This window comes from Rhinichthys klamathensis, unplaced genomic scaffold, assembly GCF_029890125.1.
Source record: "Rhinichthys klamathensis goyatoka isolate OS25496 unplaced genomic scaffold, OSU_Roscu_1.1 h1tg000391l_1, whole genome shotgun sequence".
Classification (NCBI taxonomy): domain Eukaryota; kingdom Metazoa; phylum Chordata; class Actinopteri; order Cypriniformes; family Leuciscidae; genus Rhinichthys; species Rhinichthys klamathensis.
Genome location: NW_026606894.1, coordinates 2999701 through 3021805, shown reverse-complemented (window position 1 = coordinate 3021805; position 22105 = coordinate 2999701). Strand labels below are relative to the sequence as shown.

Here is a 22105-nt window from a genome sequence, read left to right as displayed (position 1 = left end):
ATGCGATAAAGTTTACTGTTGCTATGTGGGCGCTCCTTTTTTTCTGATGAAATATGGAAATACAAGGTTTCTGCCCGACAGCGACAATATTTATGTAATATAAAGCTTTTTATACATATTTACATTTATCAACAACATTGACACTGTTGTTGAACTAAATTGATTTGACATTGAACTGAATAATAATACTGTCGTCTTCTGTATAGCTGCTTTAAAATAGAATTTGTTTCATAATTGATGAATTTTGCAACATTAACGCTGTCATTTTCCTGTTTATTAGTGAAACAATCTGTATAAAGTGCTACATAAATGCAGGTTGACTTTCTTGTGACCTAAAAATAAGAAAAAGCTGCTTGCATGGCAAAATCTCGCTCTTATTAAATGTAGGCTAAATCGCCCTGAATTAAAATGTAAAAACAGATCAAATAATGTATTTGTCGAAATGTTGCGATATTGTTTCATTTAAGTTCATAATTATTCTATAAATGTTATTTAATTTAGCAGCATTACCACGAAGCACCGTGTTTCGATATTTATTTGAATAATACAAAATAAAATAAAAACTTAATTCACAAATTGCATGCCTGGTTGTAAGGATCCAAAGATCCCTGTAGACTTTAATATTGATTTGAACAATTTGTTAATGACAACAAATTAACATGTGATTTTTCAGATTATATTTAGTTTTGCTTGGAAAAAGCTGGCCCAAACCGGTTTTATTTCATCAATTATTGAAATAATGAAATATTTAGTAATAAACTTTTATGACAGAAATATCACAAGGCTACATGTAACTTAAATCATTTAATTCCTTCATTATCAACACTGTCTAGAATAGCGATTTAAGTGTGAATTGCGACTTCTCTTTGTGTTAAGTCAGCCTCAGACTCCGATAGCCTGTGGGGGGTTGGAGGGACAGTTGCTGGACAAAGGTGTTAATGTTCCTCTTTCATATGGAGAGTGTCGGATAGCCAGCCTGATGAGCAGGCAAAATTATTGTAAGGATAAATCTGTGTCCAAATGTAGGCCCCATATCTTATTAAATTATAAATATTGTAGTTTATTTATTGTAGCCTATTTAAAGTTTTTTTCACACAAAATTTCAATTGAAGTTATTGTAAGGTGAATTCAACAAGGCATGCTGTGTCTTTGAAGCAATAATTAAAGGCTAAATAATTTTTTCGTGATTTGTATGGCTGACACGCAGCGACATATACAGTATTATCAGCTGTATGATGTGTTTTTACCCTGAAATGTTTAATTTCGAGAGAGACGCGGCGCGCGCAGCGAGGGAGACTAAATAAACTTGTTAAAAAGAGATCCAGCGCGAGATAGGCAAAGAGAAACGCTTGTTTTTAATTTAATTATGTTTCTTTGGACAATTTTCGTTTTGTACTGTTTTAATTGTTTAATTTAGCTGTAATTTCTTTGGCAATACAAATTTAAAATGTCGCAAGAATAAGATTAGCCTAGTGTTTCTTATTTTGCATCGCAAAAGAAATAAACTCTAAACCCGATGCAACCCTGTTTTAAATGAAAAAAACTGTCCCGACACTTTATTTAAACCTTGACATGTTCGAACTTGGTTTCAAACTTAAGATATTTTAGTGTTCTTTTACATTACACAATAATTTAGCAGACTAAAGACGAGCTTCTTCATTTTCATTTTCTGATGCAATCGGCTGACAATCTTCCTTCATCAGTTTTTGTCGTTTGTGCAGCGGCTGCGGTTCTACAGGAATGTAGCAAATTTATGTTGTAATGATAATTAAACAAAACTCTTGACTTTAAATAAGTAAACAGTTATAAACAGTAACCTATTTAAGCATCAAGGTGGTAAAATATAAACGCTGTAGGCCAACATCGGTTAACAACATGTATGCTACATTGAGATTCGATCTCGGGTCGAATGAAGCTCCTCGAAGCTCGTGTTGTTGCGTTGATCACTGAGCTACCGTCTGTACGCTGTTACAGTTGTAAATTCTCATTGATGTAGCCTTGATGTTGAAATGTTTTCATTATTTATTCAATTACATTTCAGTAGCCTAATTTCAGTATTGTGATTATGAATTATTTTAACTACGTTTCACTTGTTGAATTCATCTGCTACCAGCTTTCAATCGCTCTGAATCAGCGCGGTGCGGCAGCAGATTACACATTAGAGAGAATAAACCGGAATAAACGAACACTTTTCAGAGTCTATGACTGTAGCGCCTCTTAGCGGTAAAAGGCAGCAAATACACCACACATTTTACCGCCGCGGTGGAACGGCTGATGTGGGCATTGTCATGGCTTGCCTCGACATTTGCGTTTGAATAGCGCGCGTCCTCCGTGGGCGTGTCAGATTAACGCGTAATGAAGTGTAATGAGCTGGGAAAAAAATACTGACAGCACTCTCTTTTCATACAGATTGCATAAACTGAGAATATTTGTTTTTTATATAAATTACTTCATTTAAAAGAAGAGAATTCAAGCTTCATAAAGAAAAATCTCTCGTGCCTGTGTGACAAGTAATCGCGGAGTTACAGTTAATCTTAGGACGCGTTTCAGAATGGACTGCACTGACAGAGAGAACGCTGAACTCGCATCATGTTTGTTTTTCTTTATTTGGTGAAAAGCACAACACTTTGTTTTTATTGTGAGTATCCACAAAAAAAATAGAAACTTAACAGGATCTAATGATGTATCGCACTTATATGTAAGATCAAAATCAACCGAGTATTTTGAGTCTCTTTTGCACTGATAAGAAAAAAAGCGAGACAATCGCGCCGGCGCGATAGCCGACCCCAGGGGGTTAAGTCTGTGTTTGTATGTGTCTCTGTGTAGGTGCGAGGAACTCTAGTGCTTTGACACAAAGGCCTCTGGATTTTCCCAGCACTGTACAAGTGAGTAAAATTCACTCACAGGAGCAACTGCAAAAAGACGAGGGAGAACAACTCGCTCTCATTACAGGGCTGCGCACACAGGTACGTTACACACAAAGAATAGGGCTCAGTTTTCCAGCCAGATTCAGAAGAGCACCATCAGATCATTTACATTCCTCAGCCGCCATGTATCGTGACCTTTTATGCATCGATATTCATTGTTTCTGTCGGGTTGGATTAAAGAAGATTGATACCTCATAAATGTGAATGCATTAAACTGGCTGACTCATTTCTTTTTAAAGAGATTTGGCTTAATAATGCTGTTTGTTTGTGGTTTTGTAGGTCAAGGAGCTGGAGGAGAAACTAGTGGATCAGACACAGGAGGTGGAGAGACTGCGCTCTGAGCTGGTGAGAGACTGAAACCGGGATTATTAGGGACAGGGAGAGTTGTCACAGTTGTGTGAAAACACATTTCTATTGTTTTATAAAGAACACTGACCTGATCTAATTTTATGATGGGAGGTGGAGGGAGCGTTAACCTGGTTATCTGGTTTTGTTGATAGCAGAGGAATGTGTCCCTGATCTGATCTTTAATTTTAGATTGGCGTGGCTGTACTTATCTGTACTTTGACAAATTTGTCCCCAGAAGCTAAATATTATGAATCCTATTCTCATTTGTAGTAAAGCCAGTTCATAAAATAATTAACATTTAATTTATTTAATTTTAGTTTTTTTTTGTAACACGGAGTATTAAATTACTGTACCGTTCAAATTGTGACAGACAAATTGTAAAGACATTTATAATGTTACAATTATTCTATTTTAAATAAATGTTCTTTTGAACTTTATATTCATCAGAGAATCCTGAAAAAGCATCATAGTTGCCACAAAAATGTTAAGCAGCACAACAGTTTTCAACATTACTGATAATAAGACATTTATTTTGAGCTGCAAATCAGCATATTAGAGTGATTTCTGAAGGATCATGTGACACTGAAGACTGGAGTTATGATGCTGAAAATTCAGCTTTGCATCACAGAAATAAATTACATTTTATGTATAATAATATAATTATATATATACATCTTCCCCCAATTCTAAAAAATGTTTGGGGGGGTAAGGCTCGGCTTTGTAATTATAATTAGGTGTATATAAAATTAAATCCTCATTCAGTTAGCTAAGTAAATGTGTATGTATGTATGTGTGTGTGTCTAGGGGGCGACAGATCTGGAGAAACAGCTCGAGGTGCTGGAGAGTGAAAACCAGCGTCTCAAACAGGAGCTGAGGGCCAGTCACACTCAGACCAGCTGCTCTACTGCCCACTGCCCGCACAGCCAGGTACACTCGCACAACCATGAACAGACCATCTTACTTTTATAGGTTAAACAATGAAAAATCCTAATCTTTCCAACCAGGTTGGGAATCATTGCAAGCGTCAAATACAATCATACAATCCGATTGGTTACTTGATGCTTGAAATTAGGGCTGTCACGATTCCTCGATTAAATTAAAGTATGGTTTTAAAAAATCCTTGATTGCAATTTTACCCGTGTCGAGTAACCGGCAAAATGCCAGAAGTGGCTCATTCCATGGACGAGAATCCATGAATCCATTATTGGACAGTTTTCTAAGGCTACAAGATGTATTAAAACCATTTAAAAAACATTCTGTAGTATAGTGCTATTGTGAATTCACACAGGCTGATATTCAATTAAATAAATATATGCCTTTTGGGTTTAATATATATGCTCTTTAATTATTTACATGCATGTAGGTCACCTAAGTGCGTCTTAGAGTGGCTCTGTTCACAGTAAATGCTGTTATTTACATGAGTGAAATACGTCTCAAACTCCATCTCGTATGCTGTGAGTTTAGGTTACTTATAATGTTCATCTGGGAACGTAATGTGCACCGTTTCATTAGATTTGTGAGGTAAATCATTAATAAACCTACGCCAACACAGGAGAATATATCAATACTTTTCTAAATATGCAAACTGTTCATCGTGATTTCAAAATAAGTTTAAACCTTTGTGCATTGTTTAAAGTTTGCATGTTTTGATGTCCACATGTTCTTGTTCAAGAAATTACAGTGGCTGTAGCACTTCTATTGTAAAGAAGTGGCCAAATATTAAAGATTAAGTAAACATTTTGATTAAATGTCGTTTGGCCAATATTAAACAAGGATTTGATCTGCTGTGAAGTGTAACAACTCCAGGCCGTTGGCGCCCTCTGCAGGCATTTGTTATAATACATAATGTACACATGATGATTGTTTATACTATGTATATTATATTATCTATTTGAACTGTATTGTTTTATGAAACCATATGATTACTTGCTATTGATGCTTTATATGAACCAAATATTATTGCCTCATTGTTATTATATATGTATTTTAAGTAATTTTTAAAGGGGTCATATAATGGTTCATGCACTTTTTCAAGTTGATTGTACTGAAATGTGTGTTGGCAGTGCCTGTACACAACCATCATATAATGATAAAAATCCATCCAGTGTTTTTGTTTTAATCTCATTAAATGTTTTCCCCTGCCTCAAATCGAGCTGTTCGACCGTGTGACGTCACACGGTCGGACGCCCCTCCCGCGATTGTTGATTGACAGGCGCCTTTCAACACAGACCCGCCCTCGCTCGTGAGCCAGCTGTCAATCATAGTCTGCGCGGACCGGCGCGCTCATTGTTGATATGCTGGAGCACTGTCTATGAGCAGAATGGCGTCTAAGCGATTGTGGTGTTCTGTTCTTGGGTGTAATAACGAACACAGCAGTCATTTTAATGTTCCTAAATCCGAACCGCTGAAGACACAGTGGCTGAGTTTGTTTTCGAAGGGAATATTCCCCACGAGCAACGTCAATGCTCTCATGTTTGCCGAATCATTTCACACACCAGACTGCTTTATAAACGAGGGTCAGTATAAACCTGGTTTTGCTAAGAAGCTGCTCCTGAATAAAGGATCAGTACCAGCTATTCGTGTTCCTGCTGAACCTCTAGAACAACTGAAGTGAGTGTAACGTTTTATTAAACTTTATATTAATATTTATATCTTTCCAAATCGCTTCACGAGGAATGCGTCTAAGGTTTACACTCACGGTACATTATTGCATGTTTTCTATGTACGACGTTCTCCATATAATTCATAATCCCACGTTTATAATGAACAACGCGTTATGGTTATTGTGTTACAAACGGTGTACACAGAACAGAGAGGCGGGGTGAGCAAAGCTCATGATCATTTAAAGGCATATGCACTGAAACGGCGTGCTGAAAACAGAGCTGTTTTTGACGAGGTAAAATAAGTGTTTTCTTACAATACTAATGAGAATTTTTAATTAAAGTATATTACAAACTTTTAATTTAGACCCTAAAGAATCATATTAGCTTGTACAAAAATGGCATTATATGACCCCTTTAAGGCTATTGTTTTCTTAGGTCTATTTTTACATTACCACACAAAAATATCAGATTTCTCGTCTTTTGTTGTCAAGATTGTCAAGATAATCATTAGTGACAGCCCTTCTTGAAATGCTATCTACCTTGTGTTTATTCTCACAGCTGTTTATCCTCTGTTTTGTTATGTAATGTGTCAGGATGTGGAGGCCCTGCGTGGAGAGCTGTGTCGTAAGGGCGAGGAGTGTCGCGAGCGAGAGCGGCGACTGGCTGCGCTGGAGCAGCAGGTGCAGGAGAGGACGGGTGTAGTAGTTCAGCTGCAGGAGCAGTTGGAGGAGGCCGCGCACCACAGACGGCAGCTCCAGAAGCAGCTGGAAGAGGCGTCATGCCACAGGAGCCAGAGCGAGGATCAGCTGACCTCTCGGCTTCGTGACGCTGAGGAAGCTCTGTCTCTCCAGGCTGCACAGCCGCTGCAGGTCAAGGCGAGTGTGTGATAACAGAGCACAATGTTTGAGTGTTTTCAGGTTTCATTGTTGATTTGAAATTGTTGAATGTTGGCTACACTTTCTTTTAAGGTGTCCTTGTTGCAGTGTAATTATATATTAAGTATTGAGTAATATAAAAATGAACTACATGTACGTACTTACTTAGGGTTTGGTTTGGGGTTAGTTGCTTGTAATTATGCATAATTTACTGTTATTACTACAATAAGTATATATTAAATATGTAACAAGGACACTAAAATAAAGTGTTGACAAAATGTTTTATTGAAATGTAAGCTTGAACTTCTATCGTAGAGGCTTTTTTTGGATTTGTTTGAGTTATTTAGCAAACGCTTAAACGCATGTAAGGCCCAAAAAAGTAACTAATAGTGTCATATTGAGACCCTGAGACTAGAGACATTATTTTAAAAAATGACTTTTATTATGATGCCGGACTGTGAATGTACAGTAACACACACTTCATGTTCATGCATAAAATAAACGTCAGTTAACGCAGATGATGTGTGTGTGTGTATTGTTTAATGTTGTTCCTGTCCCCACCATGCTATTTGTTTAATGATTTATGCATTTTGTCATGATTGATTCATGCATTTCATTGTGTGTATTATTTAAAGAAGTGAACACAAGATAATTATTCATGTTAAATGTGTATTTCTTTGTTTCTGTATAATCACATACATCTTATAAACAGTCATACTTGTGTACTGGAACATCTTTCCCACAGTGGATTTAAAATTAACAGAATTAGAAACAAAGTAATGTAAAGAGCGTCAAAGACGAATGTCCATAATTAAAGTAATGTAAGGGTAGATGTTGTTACATCCTTAAAGCAAAACTAATACAAAAATACTGCAATAAAAGAAGGTATGAGGTGTTAATATTCACAGAATAGAGACTTTCAGATTTTCCCGAATAAATATCATTTGTCATTATTGATAAATCACAATTTCTTATGTACAACTCACTCAGCCAAACATCAAGTGTTGGTACCGTGTCCAGTTTCCACATCTAGAGAATCAACCATACTGAAAGAGATAGACAATTATTCCTCCTTATTAATTTCCCTCAGAATGGCCAACACAGAATCCGGCTCAATTTCCATTTTCTTCCTTGCATATTTAACCTTATATAGTCAGCTCTACTGCGCCTTCAGACTGTGTATATATATATTCTCTCTACATTTAGGATACCAAATAGCCTGTGAAGGCACATACTCAGGGCTGATGAACACCTAATAAAAGTGAATGAATGTGTCTGTTTCTCACTCTTCCTGCAGTATGTGACCAAGACGGTTGAAGTGGAGTCGGCTCAGTGTAAGCAGGCTTTAATGGAGGCTCAGGCCCGTAACCAGACGCTGCAGGAGCAGCTGTGTGTGCAGAGACAGCTCCTCAGAGAGCTCGAACAGCAGCTCCACGAGTCCCAGAGAACCAGCGGGCAGCTCCGCCAGCAGGTATCGCACTCACCTCCTGTACCAGCCGCTCTGATACATTATTAGCATTAAGAGTGTCCTGGATTATCAGATCTGACCCCGTTTGTGGTGACCGTGGTGGTCTGTTAATATCTGTTCACATCAGATTATAAGATTAGAAATTTAATGAGGCCTTATGATATCCGGTTTTTATTTTTTCCCAAATTTTGTGTTTTGCGTTTTAATTTTTCTGGATTCCAGGAGTGGTTTAATTAAATTTTAACAATCTAAAGGATTATTATCTAATCAACTGAATTCATAAAACTTTAACTTTTTAACAATAATATATCCCTATGAAGTGTTATTTTTTAACAGTTTTGACTTTTTATGATTTAATACTAAATAAATTAATAAATTAAATTTGAACAATTATGTTCTTTATTTGGCAAAGTGCTGCACGACATAATTCTACTTTTTTAAATTAAAACTTGGAGGAACATTTTTATTGTGTGGTATTCTGTAAAAATAAAGTTTTATTAAACTGTATTATTACTTATGTTAATATTTTGAGAAGTGCATGTTACTGTGCACTAGTAATATAATTCATCATTTCTGAAAGTTAAACCAAACTTCTTCTTTTTTTTACTGGTTGTTGCAAAGCCCTTTGTGTCTGATGATAGTTTTCTCAAATTAAATGTTGAAATGCTGGTGAAGTGACTGTCAGAGCAGCTCCGGAGGTGAAGTTCATGTGCTCATGTCCTGATATAGTGAGACAGCGGACGCTGAAACACCACGAGCGTCACTCATGCTTGAGTATCTGTAGTAGACACAGAGACACGCAGAACATGCAGACATTAAATTTACAGCTCTACTTTTATTTATTCATCCAACTTTTACCAGATTCCGTAACATTCCTGACTGGGTTTCATTCAAATCTAGTTGAAGGCCTCTGTGATTGCGGTGTTGTGGAAGAGCAGGTTAACAGCTCTCTCTCTTCACTTGCGTTGCAGCTGAGGATGGACCGCGGCCGTCTATATGGTCTGCTCTCCAAGGCGGTGGGTGGGGGTAACACAGAGGTCACCCACAGGCTCTCCAAGGTCAACCAGATTACTCTGCAGTCGGCAGGGGTCAAAGGTCAAAAATGTGTCATGGGTCAGATTGCAACTTTATAGGAAATCATATATATGAGGTTTCTATGTCCCATTTTAAGCGCTTATTGCAAATGTAGATTAATGTTCGCTGATGCTCATTTTTGACCTATGAAACCCTGAAACTTTGCAGAGTGACTAGCTCACATTCTCTTCAGGGTCGTAATTTTGTGTTCTTGCAATAGTATTCCCATGATCTACTGTGAAATAGTTGATGTCACTCCGTTGTGTACTGCAGATGTACAGTATCGATGGTGTGTGACCCCAGATGCCTCTCCCAAGTATGTGACTAATAGCCCTCCCACCCACCCACCCCACAGGTCACTTCACCTAACTGCATTAAATCTGTCTTACAAATGACTGTGGTCAGTAGTAGATGACGTCTTTAATGCTGGTGGTGTTTGTGTTGCTTTGGTCAGAGATCTCAGAAATCATAACTGGCTTTGCTTGAAAGCAGAAAGCAGGTGTTCTCTGTGCATCTGTGTTCATCGGTTGTGTGTACATCTGTATAGGGGTGTTTACACTGACAGTGACTCTGGTTGATTATAGCTGTTTGTACTGAACTATATCAATCATACAGTGAGTTGCAAATTTACTCACTGTCATTGTAAAAGCTCTATTAAAGGGACAGTTCACCCTAAAATGAAAGTCATTTACTCACCCTGGTGTTGTTCTAATGCTGTCCTCCTTTCTTTTATGGATCTCAAAAGGAGATTTTTTTTTTTTTTAAATGTCCTGCTCGCAAGCTTTTTTAAAAGATGCTAAAGTATCACAGAATATACAACATGTGTTGATTGGGATCATTCTATGTTCTTGAGACTAGTAGTTCACTCTATCTCGCCCAGAAAAAGCACACAATTTGTGATAAATCAAGATTAACAAAAGCGCACCAAACCCTATCGTACACCCACTGAACACCTGGAATATCCTGCACGTCGCATGGGATCATTCTGTGATACTTTTGCGTCTTTTAAAAAAAACTTGATGCTGGTTGCTATTCCCTGCCTTTATAATATGGACAAGCGCGAGTGTGATATTGTTTTGTTAAAAATTCTCCTTCTGTGGTCCATAAAAGAAAGATCTTACGGGATTAGAACAACACCAGGGTGAGTAAATGATGACTTCATTTTAGGGTGAACTATCCCTTTATGGTGTAAATGACCTTTTATGTAAATCCTTGTGTAAAACATTCACCGTTTGAATAGAGCTTATGACCTCAGTGTAACCTCCGTGTTGACGTGTGTGTGTGTTAGATCCTGGTGTATGAGGGTGAGATGGAGAGAGCTCAGGGCCAGCTGGAGGCAGAGATGCAGACTCTGGAGGAGGAGAAGAACAGAGTGATCGAAGATGCTTTCATCAGAGCGGAGAGTGAGATGAAGGCCGTCCATGAGAACCTAGCAGGTGAGACGGTGTTTAACCTTCAAATCAAAAAAAGAAATTAGTAATTATATTGTCCCATTAGGACCTTAAAGATGTCTTGCATTGTGACATTATTTTCATGAAAATTCAGCCTCAATGCAAAAAATAGGAAACACTTGTTACGCATTTCATGTACTTAGTATAGACCCTAACTCTACATGTTGTTAGTACATGTTTTTAATTAATATTACTCAGTACTTATTTGTGTACCAAGGACACCTTTAAAATAAAGTTTAACCAAAAATATATTTAAACTAAAATATGTATAGGCCTCTGCTGCTTTATATTAAAATTGTAATTACATTAAAATCATATTTTATTACTGTAGTATTTTTAAAGACTTGTATACATATGCAGTTTTTTTATTGCTTCGTAATTGCTCTTTATTTAATCTTAACCATGTGTCTTGAGATTCCATTTTTGGACTCATCAAACAGAGACTTTTAATAAACAACATTCCTCTGGGCTTTTAGTCAAAAAATGTGTGTTCATTTGGAGTAAACCCTATTGATTCTTCGCCTTAATCAGAATCACTGTTTGAGGGTATTGGAAATGGCAAAAACAAAGCTGGCACAAACAAATAAAAATTATAAATAATATCACAATGCAAAAAAATATAGTTATGACTCTCAAATTGCCTTCATTTGATATAATTTTCATATATTTAATTGGTAACACTTTACAATAAGGTTTCATTTGTTAATACTTAGTTAATGGATTAACTAATGGTAACAAATGAGACCTTTATTATAAAGTGTTACCATTTCATTTGATAAAGTTTACTGTTTGTCTTTTGATCTTGTGGTAAACATGAACTACAACTGGCTCTAATGGTCTGTGTGTGCAGGTGTGCGGATGAACCTCCTGACCCTGCAGCCGGCCCTGAGAACCCTCACCTGTGATTACAACTGTCTGAAGAGACAGGTGCAGGACTTCCCTTACATGCTGGAGAAAGCCATCACTGAGGCCAAGCAGGAGGTGAGACCACCGCATACAAGCACACAGACACACCAGCCTGACCACAGCTCGTACACACTGCAGCTAAATTCAGTTGTCAGTTCACCTTTTAGTGCTTAATCATGTTCTATACACACACACACAGTTCACAAAAATTATATGCAGTGTGTCAGTTCACCTTTTAGTGCTTAATCATGTTCTATACACACACACACAGTTCACAAAAATTATATGCAGTGTGTATGGAACCAAACTGGTTGTTAATGGTGTATTTAAATGTGCATAAGGGATGTGTCTCTCATCTGTATGCGCGGTGCAATAAAATCACAGGGGAAGAGGTACAAGCCTCACCTCATTCATGTTGCCAGATCATGATAGAAAAAACGTAATAAACCGAAATAAATTCAAAAGCTTTATATTGAAAATAAAAAAAAATGTATTGCGAACCCCACCTGCCCACTTTAATAACTCCATAAACTTGATCTCTTAATGAGGCAAGTGCAAACAACATGCCCAAAAATGCTTTAATAAGAGGACATGGCAAGAGAGTGCTATGAGGAGCAGCCTTCCAAACATAAACAAAACACAACGCCTGTGTTGGTGGAAGTTTAGTCAAAATTGCAGAGCATAACAAGTCACTGTCATTTTTATTTTGCTCAAAATAGCAGATACACACATTGTTTAATATAATATAATAAAAAACTAAATGAAACAATAAAAAAGGGATATGATCAGGGCTTGACTTTAACTTTTTTGCTCACCAGCCACTGTGGCTAGTAGTTTTCCAAAGTTACAAGCCACTCAGCATTATGCGTTTTCTCTTTCAACTGTTTACGTTCACTTAAAACATAACTGACTGTGTTTACCTGAATACTTACCAAGACCGGCATTTTGACATTGTTTTGTGTGTTTGAACGCAATTTTTTTTTTAAAACACAATTTAGTACTGAGAGGTGACTTTATGTGCGGGCACTTTGGGTGCGTGCACAAAATCTGCGTAAAATTATGCGCAATACACACAATCCCACGAGTGAGTGAGGGGAGGCAGGTTTGTGTGTAAACAGTTCTCTGTCGGAGAGATGAGAGAGTGAGAAAGCGCAACTGGTGTCGTGTATATATTCTGCAGAAAATGAGAATTGGAACTGTTTCAGATATTTCAGTATCTATGTATTGAAAATTCTATATTTTTGACAACACTACATTGTGCTTAGTTTATTATTTTAGATGCTTTTTTAAAAGACTACAATTGAAAAGTGTATATATTATATATAAAATTCAATATTCATTCTGTGCCCATCATCCGTCATTTCCACCACTTAATCTCTTCTTTAAAGCATGATGGCGTTTTATTTCTTTGTGTCTTCGTTGCCTCTCATTAAGAATTGAGCTTTGTCTGTGATTTACAGATCTGTCAGGTGATTGGAGAGGTGAGCAGTGCAAACCAAGAACTGCTGCGGAAATATAAGCGGGAGATGAACCTGAGGAAGAAATGCCACAATGAACTGGTGCGCCTCAAAGGTGAGACCTGGGAATCGTGTCTGGGATGCATAATCTCCACAAAATGTCTAATTAATTTTAATCAAATTAGATATTTACATTCTAATTAGGAAGACTTCTTGTTTTTTCAGGAAACATTCGTGTGTTGTGTCGCGTACGCCCCGTGTGTGCTGGAGAAACAGATGCTGCTGACACCAAAAACCTAGTGACCTTTGACCCTGATGATGATGCAGTTCTCTACTTATCCAATAAGGGGAAGCTCATGACCTTTGAAATTGACAAAGTCTTTCCCACTCAGGCCACTCAGGAGGAGGTTAGTGCCTGAACTCATTGTTTCTCATATGGATGTATTTCCTGTGTCAGTTATTATACAGTCCCTTCTCTTGTGATTGGACAGGTGTTCCAGGAAGTCCAGTCTTTGGTCACTTCCTGTATTGATGGCTTTAACATATGCATCTTTGCTTACGGGCAAACCGGCTCTGGAAAGACCTACACTATGGAGGTATGCTAACTGCATTGACTGTGATGTCTGTCCCTTTCATATTTGTGAAATGTCTAATCAGTGCACATTATCAAAGTAGATACATACAGTGCAGTTCATAAGTTGGCAAATTTTTGTACTTACTTCATGTCTCTGTTTGTCCTCTAGGGGGTCCCTGAGGACCCTGGCATTAACCAGCGTGCTCTGCGGCTGCTCTTCTCTGAAGTGTCTGAGAAAAAGCCTGACTGGGACTATAAGATCACTGTCAGCATGGTGGAAATCTACAATGAGACGCTTCGGTGAGAAAACCACACACAAGTAGAACCACACAGTGGAAGTAGGAGGTTGAATTTGATGATTATCAAATGTTCTCTAAATGGGCTTTCAGTGTGTGAGCGGCTGTGAGCACGTCACTCCAGACACACTGCAGCATATTCAGCACTCTTATATAATTGTCCCAGTGTCACTGTGAAGTGTGTGTGTGCCACAAATTCTGCTGGTCAGCAGTTATGTAAAAACAGATTAGATTTAAAATCTCTCAGGCCATCTGTAAGACACAAACGGATCACAGATCACGCATTCAGTTCTGCTGGTCCTGTCTGTTTGTCACACTGTCCCTCACTTTTCCCCCTCCTGATGGGTTACGCAACTCGAACAGATGTGTGTAGGTTCTGATTCTGCTTGCCTCTGTAATATTAATCTGTGCCCCAAATTCATATACACTAGTAATTTTTAAACAAAATGGCTTCCCCTCCCTCTTGCATTGACGTCTCTTCTTCTCTGATGGAGTATTTACTGGCATGAGGGTTGGAAGATCGACCAATAGCAAACCACAACCATCCAATCAATTCCCAATGGACTAAATCAAAACCCATCCTAAAAATGTTCTTGTTTGAGAAGCAGTTTCACTCTGATATACGTCACAATAGGGGAAAAAACTTCTGCAACTTCCAACAGATTGTTGTTGAGTTTCAGCAATGCTTCCTAATGCAGCAGCTTTTATTCATTTGCATTTATCTGAATCTGTTTTTAGAAACCTGTTGGGTGACAATCCCAATGAGAAGCTGGATATAAAGATGTGTCCAGATGGCAGTGGACAGCTGTATGTGCCAGGACTCACAGAGTTCACAGTGGAGAGCGTGGAGGACATTAACAAGGTGAAAGCTCACTGCATCCAAACCGCATGCCGTTACTCCACACTTATAGTCCAAAGGAATATAACATTAGATAACACAATTAGGTTCAATGTACTTTGCGTTCATTTTGTATTGCAAAACACTTGTAGGTGAAGATTAAGAGTGGGTTAAAAGGGAAGGGAAGGGTCAACAGTAACAGTAATTGTAATGTGATTACATTAATTACAGCGGTATTACATGCAGGTAATTTTTAAGCAGGGTTCTCAAGTTTTATCAAAAGCTTGAAGTGAGATCACATGCGGTTAGGGGAGGGGCCTAAATGGAGCCCCGCCCCCACCTAGCCCCACCCCCAATTTTACCCATTGTTCATAACCAGCAAAAATTGAAATTATAACAATTGGTAAATCTGATAAATGACAGAGCAATTCATCACATCAAATATAGGCCTACTCTTTAATGTTATATTTCAAAATTAGGCTACAAATATATAACAAATTGCTCCAAAATGTTTGGAAAAACAAATATTTTTGCATTTTTCCCTGACATCTTTGAAAAATACAAATGCAATGGCAATGATTAGGCTAATGTATGTTTTGACAGGATATACAAAATTACCAAGAGCACTCTGCTTTAGCCTTAATGTAACTAGAAATACTATTAATACAGTATAATATAGAATTTAAAATAAACTGAAGAAATAAATCTTCATTCCTTCCCATACCCAATAACATTTCCTTAGCCAAACTGAGCCAAAGCTTTTGGCCTGGTTGCAAAGAAGTTGTAGAGTTTTTGACTGCTTCAATAATGTATATGATGGGCTATATATTAAATGTTCTAGTCTAAAAATGTTAGGCGAGCTTTCTTCCAACTTACATTCTCCATCACGACGTGTTTTCGCGCGATGTCGCGGTGGCCGAACTTCCGTGTGTGCTCGCGGACTTCGCACGTCTATAAGTTGCCTAGTAACGAACGCAATCTGGCCGAGATGCGGACGCGCTGGTGGCAGGAAACTTATCTTTGTGTGCATGCGCCTCGTATACAACGTTATATATAAAGCTGGCAGGACAACTTGGTTGGCATTGCCTTTTCAGCGTGAGATATACACGGTGTGGCGTGTGAGCGTGTGAACTGGTTGAATTGCGTGTGTCTCACGGCCAATGCATGAGACTTGAGAACCCTGTTTTAAGTATAAGTACAATGTAAAAACAATGTATTAACTGATTAATTCAAATGTTAGGACATAGTAGTTAAAGACACTTAATATAAAGTGAGACCCAAAATATTATAATTTTTTCAAGGAAAAGGAAGCACATGCATACTTTTCAAGCAAAAAAATGTGCTTGTTAGGCCAGTTTGTGGATTTTGTCATAGTTACTCTGCTGAAAACTGTAAAAATATACTTAATTTAAATATAAAAGCATCATTTACTGGTATTACTATAGTACTCTAAGAACACGTAACAAGGACAATTAAAAGTGTTACCAACATTTTTACAGTTTAATACTAATAACTACAAAAATAGCTAGAAAAGTGAAGCTAGTTCTGTGTTAATGCCCTCTGAGAGAATCCGCCAAGATATTAAATATTCAGTGCTCCAGTGCAAGGTCTTGTCGTACAGACAAGCGTCAACCCATTTTAGCCTAATCCGTTATTTATAACCTTTGACTCTGCAGGTGTTCGACCTGGGTCACATGAACAGGGCAACAGCATGCACTAATCTAAACGAACACAGCTCTCGCTCTCATGCCCTCCTTATCGTCACAGTGGCGGGTTTCAACTCTTCAACGGGCCACCGCACCTCAGGTACACACAGTCCTTTTCAATAGTTTTCAACACAGTTCAATTGAAATGCAAATATGAAACAATCACTTGTCAATTGCAGGTAAGCTAAATCTGGTGGATCTGGCCGGTTCAGAACGGATTGCCAAATCCGGCGCCGAGGGCAGTCGTCTGCGTGAGGCTCAGTGTATCAACAAATCACTGTCGGCGCTGGGTGATGTCATCAACGCCCTGCGCTCCAAACACTCGCACGTGCCCTTCAGGAACTCCCGCCTCACGTACCTTCTGCAGGACTCGCTCAGCGGAGACAGCAAGACCCTCATGATGGTGCAGGTGTGTCACGTCAGCAGGGTTACAATGGCACTCAGTGTGCTCGAAATCTCCACACGTTTTGAGTGGATTATAATGGATTTATGGGATAAAGACTGTGCTTTGTACAGCATGAGCAGGCACAGTATCTTAAGCTGTTTTGTGCACACACTCTCCTGTTGTTTTATGCTAGCTAATCGCCACAGAAAGAGAACTTTGTCATGGACTTATGGAATCATAAAGTCGGTTGTAGTTAAGACGAAATGAAATCAAAACGCATTTAATTTGCCAATAAATGTTCCTGGTCACTTTGTGTACAATTTTCCAGTGGATGTTAAGCTGCCTGTTCGCACCGTCTCATAATTACTAGATGACAATACAGGACATTCTACTCAAAGCTGTTCACGTCATAAGATTAATTTTTATTTATTAACAAACTGCTGATGAAACCAGAGCCACATGGACAGGGAAAATGCTGATATCATAGCTCACTGTACACAATGCAGGTACATAAAGCCAACATTAAATAACTGAGAAATGAAACACTTTGTATGCTGTCATGTTAGATTAGCCTGCGGTTTCCCGTTCTCTGGGATGCAGCTTCTCACACCAGTTAAACTGCGATGTTCCTCTCTCTGTCTCAGGTGTCTCCTCTAGAGAGTAACGTCAGCGAGTCGGTGTGCTCTCTGAAGTTTGCTCAGCGTGTTCGGACCGTTGAGATCGGCCCCTCGTCTTCCTCACGCCGCCAAGCAGAGAACTCCTCGACATCCTCCTCACCAACTCATGACAGCGTGGAGGTACACAATCACAACTAGTCATATTCTCACATGTCCATGTCTGGAAAAAACATCTCTGAGATCTGAATGAAAGGTCTCAATCCTTCACCCACAACTTTGAAGTTACTGCAGTGGGCCACAATACACTCACTGTTCCACTTTCCCTCCTCTCCGGTTTATATTTAAAATAAGATTTGTGTTGGAACTTGAGTTGTAGTGCTCACAAAGGCAACACAATCCAAACTCAGTCTTTTGTTTGTCTAAAGTAGTTGAAGATGTAGCACACTGTGATAACAGTAAACCTCTGTTGTGCAGACGTGTTTGGTTACATTTTAAAATATTAAGTAAATTGTTAATTGTAAATTGTTTTGCCTTCATTTGATTACCCAAGTAATCAAATCATGAACCCAAAAATTAAGATGACAGATAATTTATGAAAAAATAAAACATTTTATAGGGCCTTATTATTGTACAAAAAATTAATAAGAAAAATTAAAGTGTGAATTCAATTTAGTAGCCATGCTTTCTGATTATTAAAATGTAATAAAACCATTAAAATGGAATCCAGAAAATTTGGAATTTGTGAAACTATGAAATGATTTGAATTAATTGGACATGCTTTTGGATTACTAACATTTAATTTAACCATTAAAACAGAATAATAGAGAAACATTTTAAATCAAAACTCAGGGGAGAAATTTAAAACTCAAAAAGGAAAATTGGAAACTTTGGGGGGGGAAAAAACTGATTTCATAGGGCCCTAAAATGTAACTTTTAATACATTTTTATCCAAAAAAGAAAAAATGTATTACTAAAATTTAATTTGGCAATTAAAACGAAATCAAGAAAAATTCAAATACATTTTTTTATTATTATTTGTGATTACATTTCATAGGGCCCTATAAATGCAGGACAACATCACAAAATAATGGTTGTTTTTCTGCTGTAGCTGGACTCTCCTCCCGTGACCCCTGTGCCCCTCCCCATCTCAAGGGCCAGCAGCGCAGGTTCAACCCTCTCCTCCACTTCTAAAACCCCCAGCACCCGACGCAGGTCCCACAGTCAGCTGTCCGCAGGTGAGCCGAGAGACACTCACTCTAAAGCCCATGGTCACTTGATGACAAACACACCACCTTATATAAGATTCTGATGGAACTTTTTGCAAATAATCTGATATAATAATGCAATAATGTCATAACAGCAGCCTTGATAAACATCTGACATGGAACATTTAGTACAGGTCACACTATGTGAAAGGGACGTTTGTTCTTTGCATTGTGACGCTGTAATTGGTTGGTTTCCAGATAGTCAGGTAGACAGAAGCAGCCCATTGGTTGGGGACGGTGGGCAGGTAGGTGGGGTTTTATGTGGTTGGTCGCTTGGCATGAAACGCTCAGCATGGCATGGTGCCCCACGTGTCACCTCGTCAATGCCCACCCATCTAACACAGCGCCTTTAACCCCAGGAAGCTTTGTGTGTGTGTGTGTGAATTGGGATCAGCTGCTGTTTTGTTCTTGTCTTTTCTTGTTTTGTTTGGTCTTGTACAAGCTTACTGTGTGTACCTGTTGTCTTGTGTTTTTTGGAGTTGTGCACTGTATTCACTGTTTGTCTTTGTTCATTTTTATGTGTGTGAGTAAGAGAGTGGCGAAAAAGAGTTTGGTTGTTATTTTTCTTTGTCTTCACCTACAGCTCTGCTTTTGGTTGGCTGGGCTGCCCTGTGGTGGTGACAAAGGATAACAAAAATGTTTTGTGACAAATGTGATTTTCATTGTTACCATGTGAGAATAAATGAGTCACAGAAATGTTCAGTAGTGATTACAGTAGCTCTGTTCCAAAGACCTAGTGAGCTACCTTGATGTACAGTAATACAGAGGAATCTCATTTCCATTTTCCATGAAAAAGAGATTAGAAAAAAAAAAAAAAAACTGTTGCAATGACCACATGCAAATGTTTGTGTCGATCTGAACAGATGCATTAAAGGGATAGTTCACTTTGAAATTAATTTTTGGTATGTTTTAGCTTACCTCAAGGGCATCCAAGATGTAGGTGTCTTTGTTTCCGCAGTAGTTTCAATTTTTATATTTTTAGGTCAAACCGTTCTTGTCTGTCAGTCATATAATGCAGGTCTATGGTCACCACCTCAAAGAGCATGCACAGAGAAGTCCAAATTAAACATGATTTAATGACTCGTTAATGTAAGTACACATTGATGGTCTAAGACACGAAACGAGCAGTTTGTGTGAGAAAACGAACAGTATTTATATCGTTTTTACCTCTTGTAACGCACAGACCGAAGCGCCCGCGCCCTCAGATCACTTGGTCGTGGCTGTGGTTACAAGAGGTAAAAACGATATAAATACTGTTCGTTTTCTCACACAAACCGCTCGTTTCGTGTCTTAGGCCATCAATGTGTACTTACATTAACGAGTCATTAAATCATGTTTAATTTGGACTTCTCTGTGCATGCTCTTTGAGGTGGTGACCATAGACCTGCATTATATGACTGACAGACAAGAACGGTTTGACCTAAAAATATAAAAATTGAAACTACTGCGGAAACAAAGACACCTACATCTTGGATGCCCTTGAGGTAAGCTAAAACATACCAAAAATTAATTTCAAAGTGAACTATCCCTTTAACAGCTATTCATTCAAATGTTTATCACACCAAATATTCGACTTGGTCTGGACAGGTCTTAAATCTGAACACATTTTATGAATACCTTTTACTCTATTGTCAACATTTCTCTTGTTTTTCCCACAATCTTGGATCATGCAACATGCAATGCTGCCTTTACAATTTGGCCATAACGTGGTGTACATTGTGTAGGGATGATGCACCTTACTAGGTTTATCAACAGAGCGAGTGTGTCTCCTGAGTAATGAATAACAAAAACTAAATCCTGCCACTGTCTGAACCGTAAGACGAGCTTTGTAGTGCTCAAAACATGATAAAAATAGTGTGCAGAAGTTGACATCTAAATGGAAGATGATTCATCTGTTGTGTGGTTTCCATTGCAACAGTGTGCTGTATAAGCCCTGTATCTCCTGGAAACTGGAAAAGCTTCATCATTGTGTATGTAATTCCCACCCTTTTTGTCTTTGTTCATAGGACGAATGAAGATGACAGCGTGAGGAACCGCTGAGAGCTGCCGTCCATCCGCCAAACCTCTCGACCAATCAGCTCCTTTCATTGAATGAACCAATGAAAGACCTGCTTTTCCTTGCTTGCTGGCAGGGGAGGAGCTTAACCGGCGAATCAGGGTTCATGTTGGGAACTGTGACTTCTGATTGGAACGTCTGATGTAATTTTAAGATGACGATACATGATTGAAGATGACGACCTCTCCCGCTGACCTCTCCACAACGCCTGCTGCCTCAAGACGAGAAGACCCTTCCGTTGTGGCAAAGTGTTTCTGGGCAATAATGCACTTTATTCTAGTCTAGGCTGTCATTTGTAATGTTACGTAAATGCGATTGATTTCTAGAAGCTTGAATGTACGTGTATGTATATATTCATTTGTCTAAGCAAGATTTACATTTTTATTCCTTGATCTTGAAGAGATCTTGCTGCTTTTTTTTTTTTTTTTTTGATCTTTTTTCCCCCCTGCAAGAACAAGTCAAACTTTCACACCTGATAAGCTTTGAACAATTCTGTGTTTAATAGTGGCAATAAGAAATCATGCAAATGCAAAGTTTGGTCTCTTAGTAGCATTTTGTCTTTTTGTATATAGAAACTTGAAGGCCATTCAAAGCCCAGACTGTCTTCCTGATCTATGCATGTGTTCAGAGTGGGCGCTCATTCATTTTAGGACAATCATTAACAGTTTTTGTGCAGTGAAGTCAAACCGTGGCGCTATACAGTGTTTGCTGAACAGGACGAGGATTAGATATGTACATAGACATGACTCCACACTGAGCGAACAGAATGTCCTCAGTGGACGAACATTTCTCTTCAACTTTTTCTGGGGTCTTGCTTGCTTGTATTCACATTGGTGTATGTTTGTATGCAGTTTTGTTTTTGTACACTGTTTTTAATAAATGCTCCAAACCATCTTTTGGGAGAAATTATTCCCTTTCGTTGCATATTTTTTGTTCAAAGAAATCACACTGATTCAATGGTCAGCTTTGAGCAGTCATATGTTGGGCACATCTTTGTGGTTTATGGTCTTTCTCCTTTATATATATATATACACTACCGTTCAAAAGTTTGGGGTCAGTGAGAATTTTATTTTTATTTTTTGGAGGAAAGAAATCAATACTTTTATTTATCAAGGAATAATTAATTTGATCGAAAGTGACAGTAAAGACATTTATAATGTTACAAAAGTCTTTTGAACTTCCTATTCATCAAAGAATCCTAAAAAAAAAAAAAAACTGTACAACTGACAGACCAACAACTGTTTCAACATTGATAATAA

At 38.2% G+C, this 22105-nt stretch overlaps 1 protein-coding gene across 10 annotated transcripts in view; it reads left to right on the top strand.

Moving 5' to 3' along the window:
- Window positions 1–21755, top strand: part of kifc3 (kinesin family member C3) — a 50748-nt gene extending 28993 nt beyond the window's left edge. For 7 of the 10 annotated variants that reach the window (XM_056234289.1, XM_056234283.1, XM_056234293.1 and 4 more), the window contains 19 exons: window positions 2827–2966; window positions 3207–3272; window positions 4080–4202; window positions 6472–6753; window positions 8051–8224; window positions 9193–9279; window positions 10584–10731; window positions 11597–11727; window positions 13113–13224; window positions 13335–13516; window positions 13601–13705; window positions 13853–13983; window positions 14718–14841; window positions 16494–16623; window positions 16703–16932; window positions 17553–17705; window positions 18634–18760; window positions 18989–19035; window positions 20797–21755. In XM_056234289.1, coding sequence (XP_056090264.1) covers window positions 2827–2966; window positions 3207–3272; window positions 4080–4202; window positions 6472–6753; window positions 8051–8224; window positions 9193–9279; window positions 10584–10731; window positions 11597–11727; window positions 13113–13224; window positions 13335–13516; window positions 13601–13705; window positions 13853–13983; window positions 14718–14841; window positions 16494–16623; window positions 16703–16932; window positions 17553–17705; window positions 18634–18760; window positions 18989–19035; window positions 20797–20805 — 2501 coding nt within the window. In that variant the 3' untranslated portion in view covers window positions 20806–21755. The remainder of the gene's footprint in view (window positions 1–2826; window positions 2967–3206; window positions 3273–4079; window positions 4203–6471; window positions 6754–8050; window positions 8225–9192; window positions 9280–10583; window positions 10732–11596; window positions 11728–13112; window positions 13225–13334; window positions 13517–13600; window positions 13706–13852; window positions 13984–14717; window positions 14842–16493; window positions 16624–16702; window positions 16933–17552; window positions 17706–18633; window positions 18761–18988; window positions 19036–20796) is intronic. The other 3 variants (XM_056234284.1, XM_056234286.1, XM_056234285.1) reach the window with 3 other exon arrangements.
- The last annotated feature ends 350 nt before the right edge of the window (window positions 21756–22105 follow it).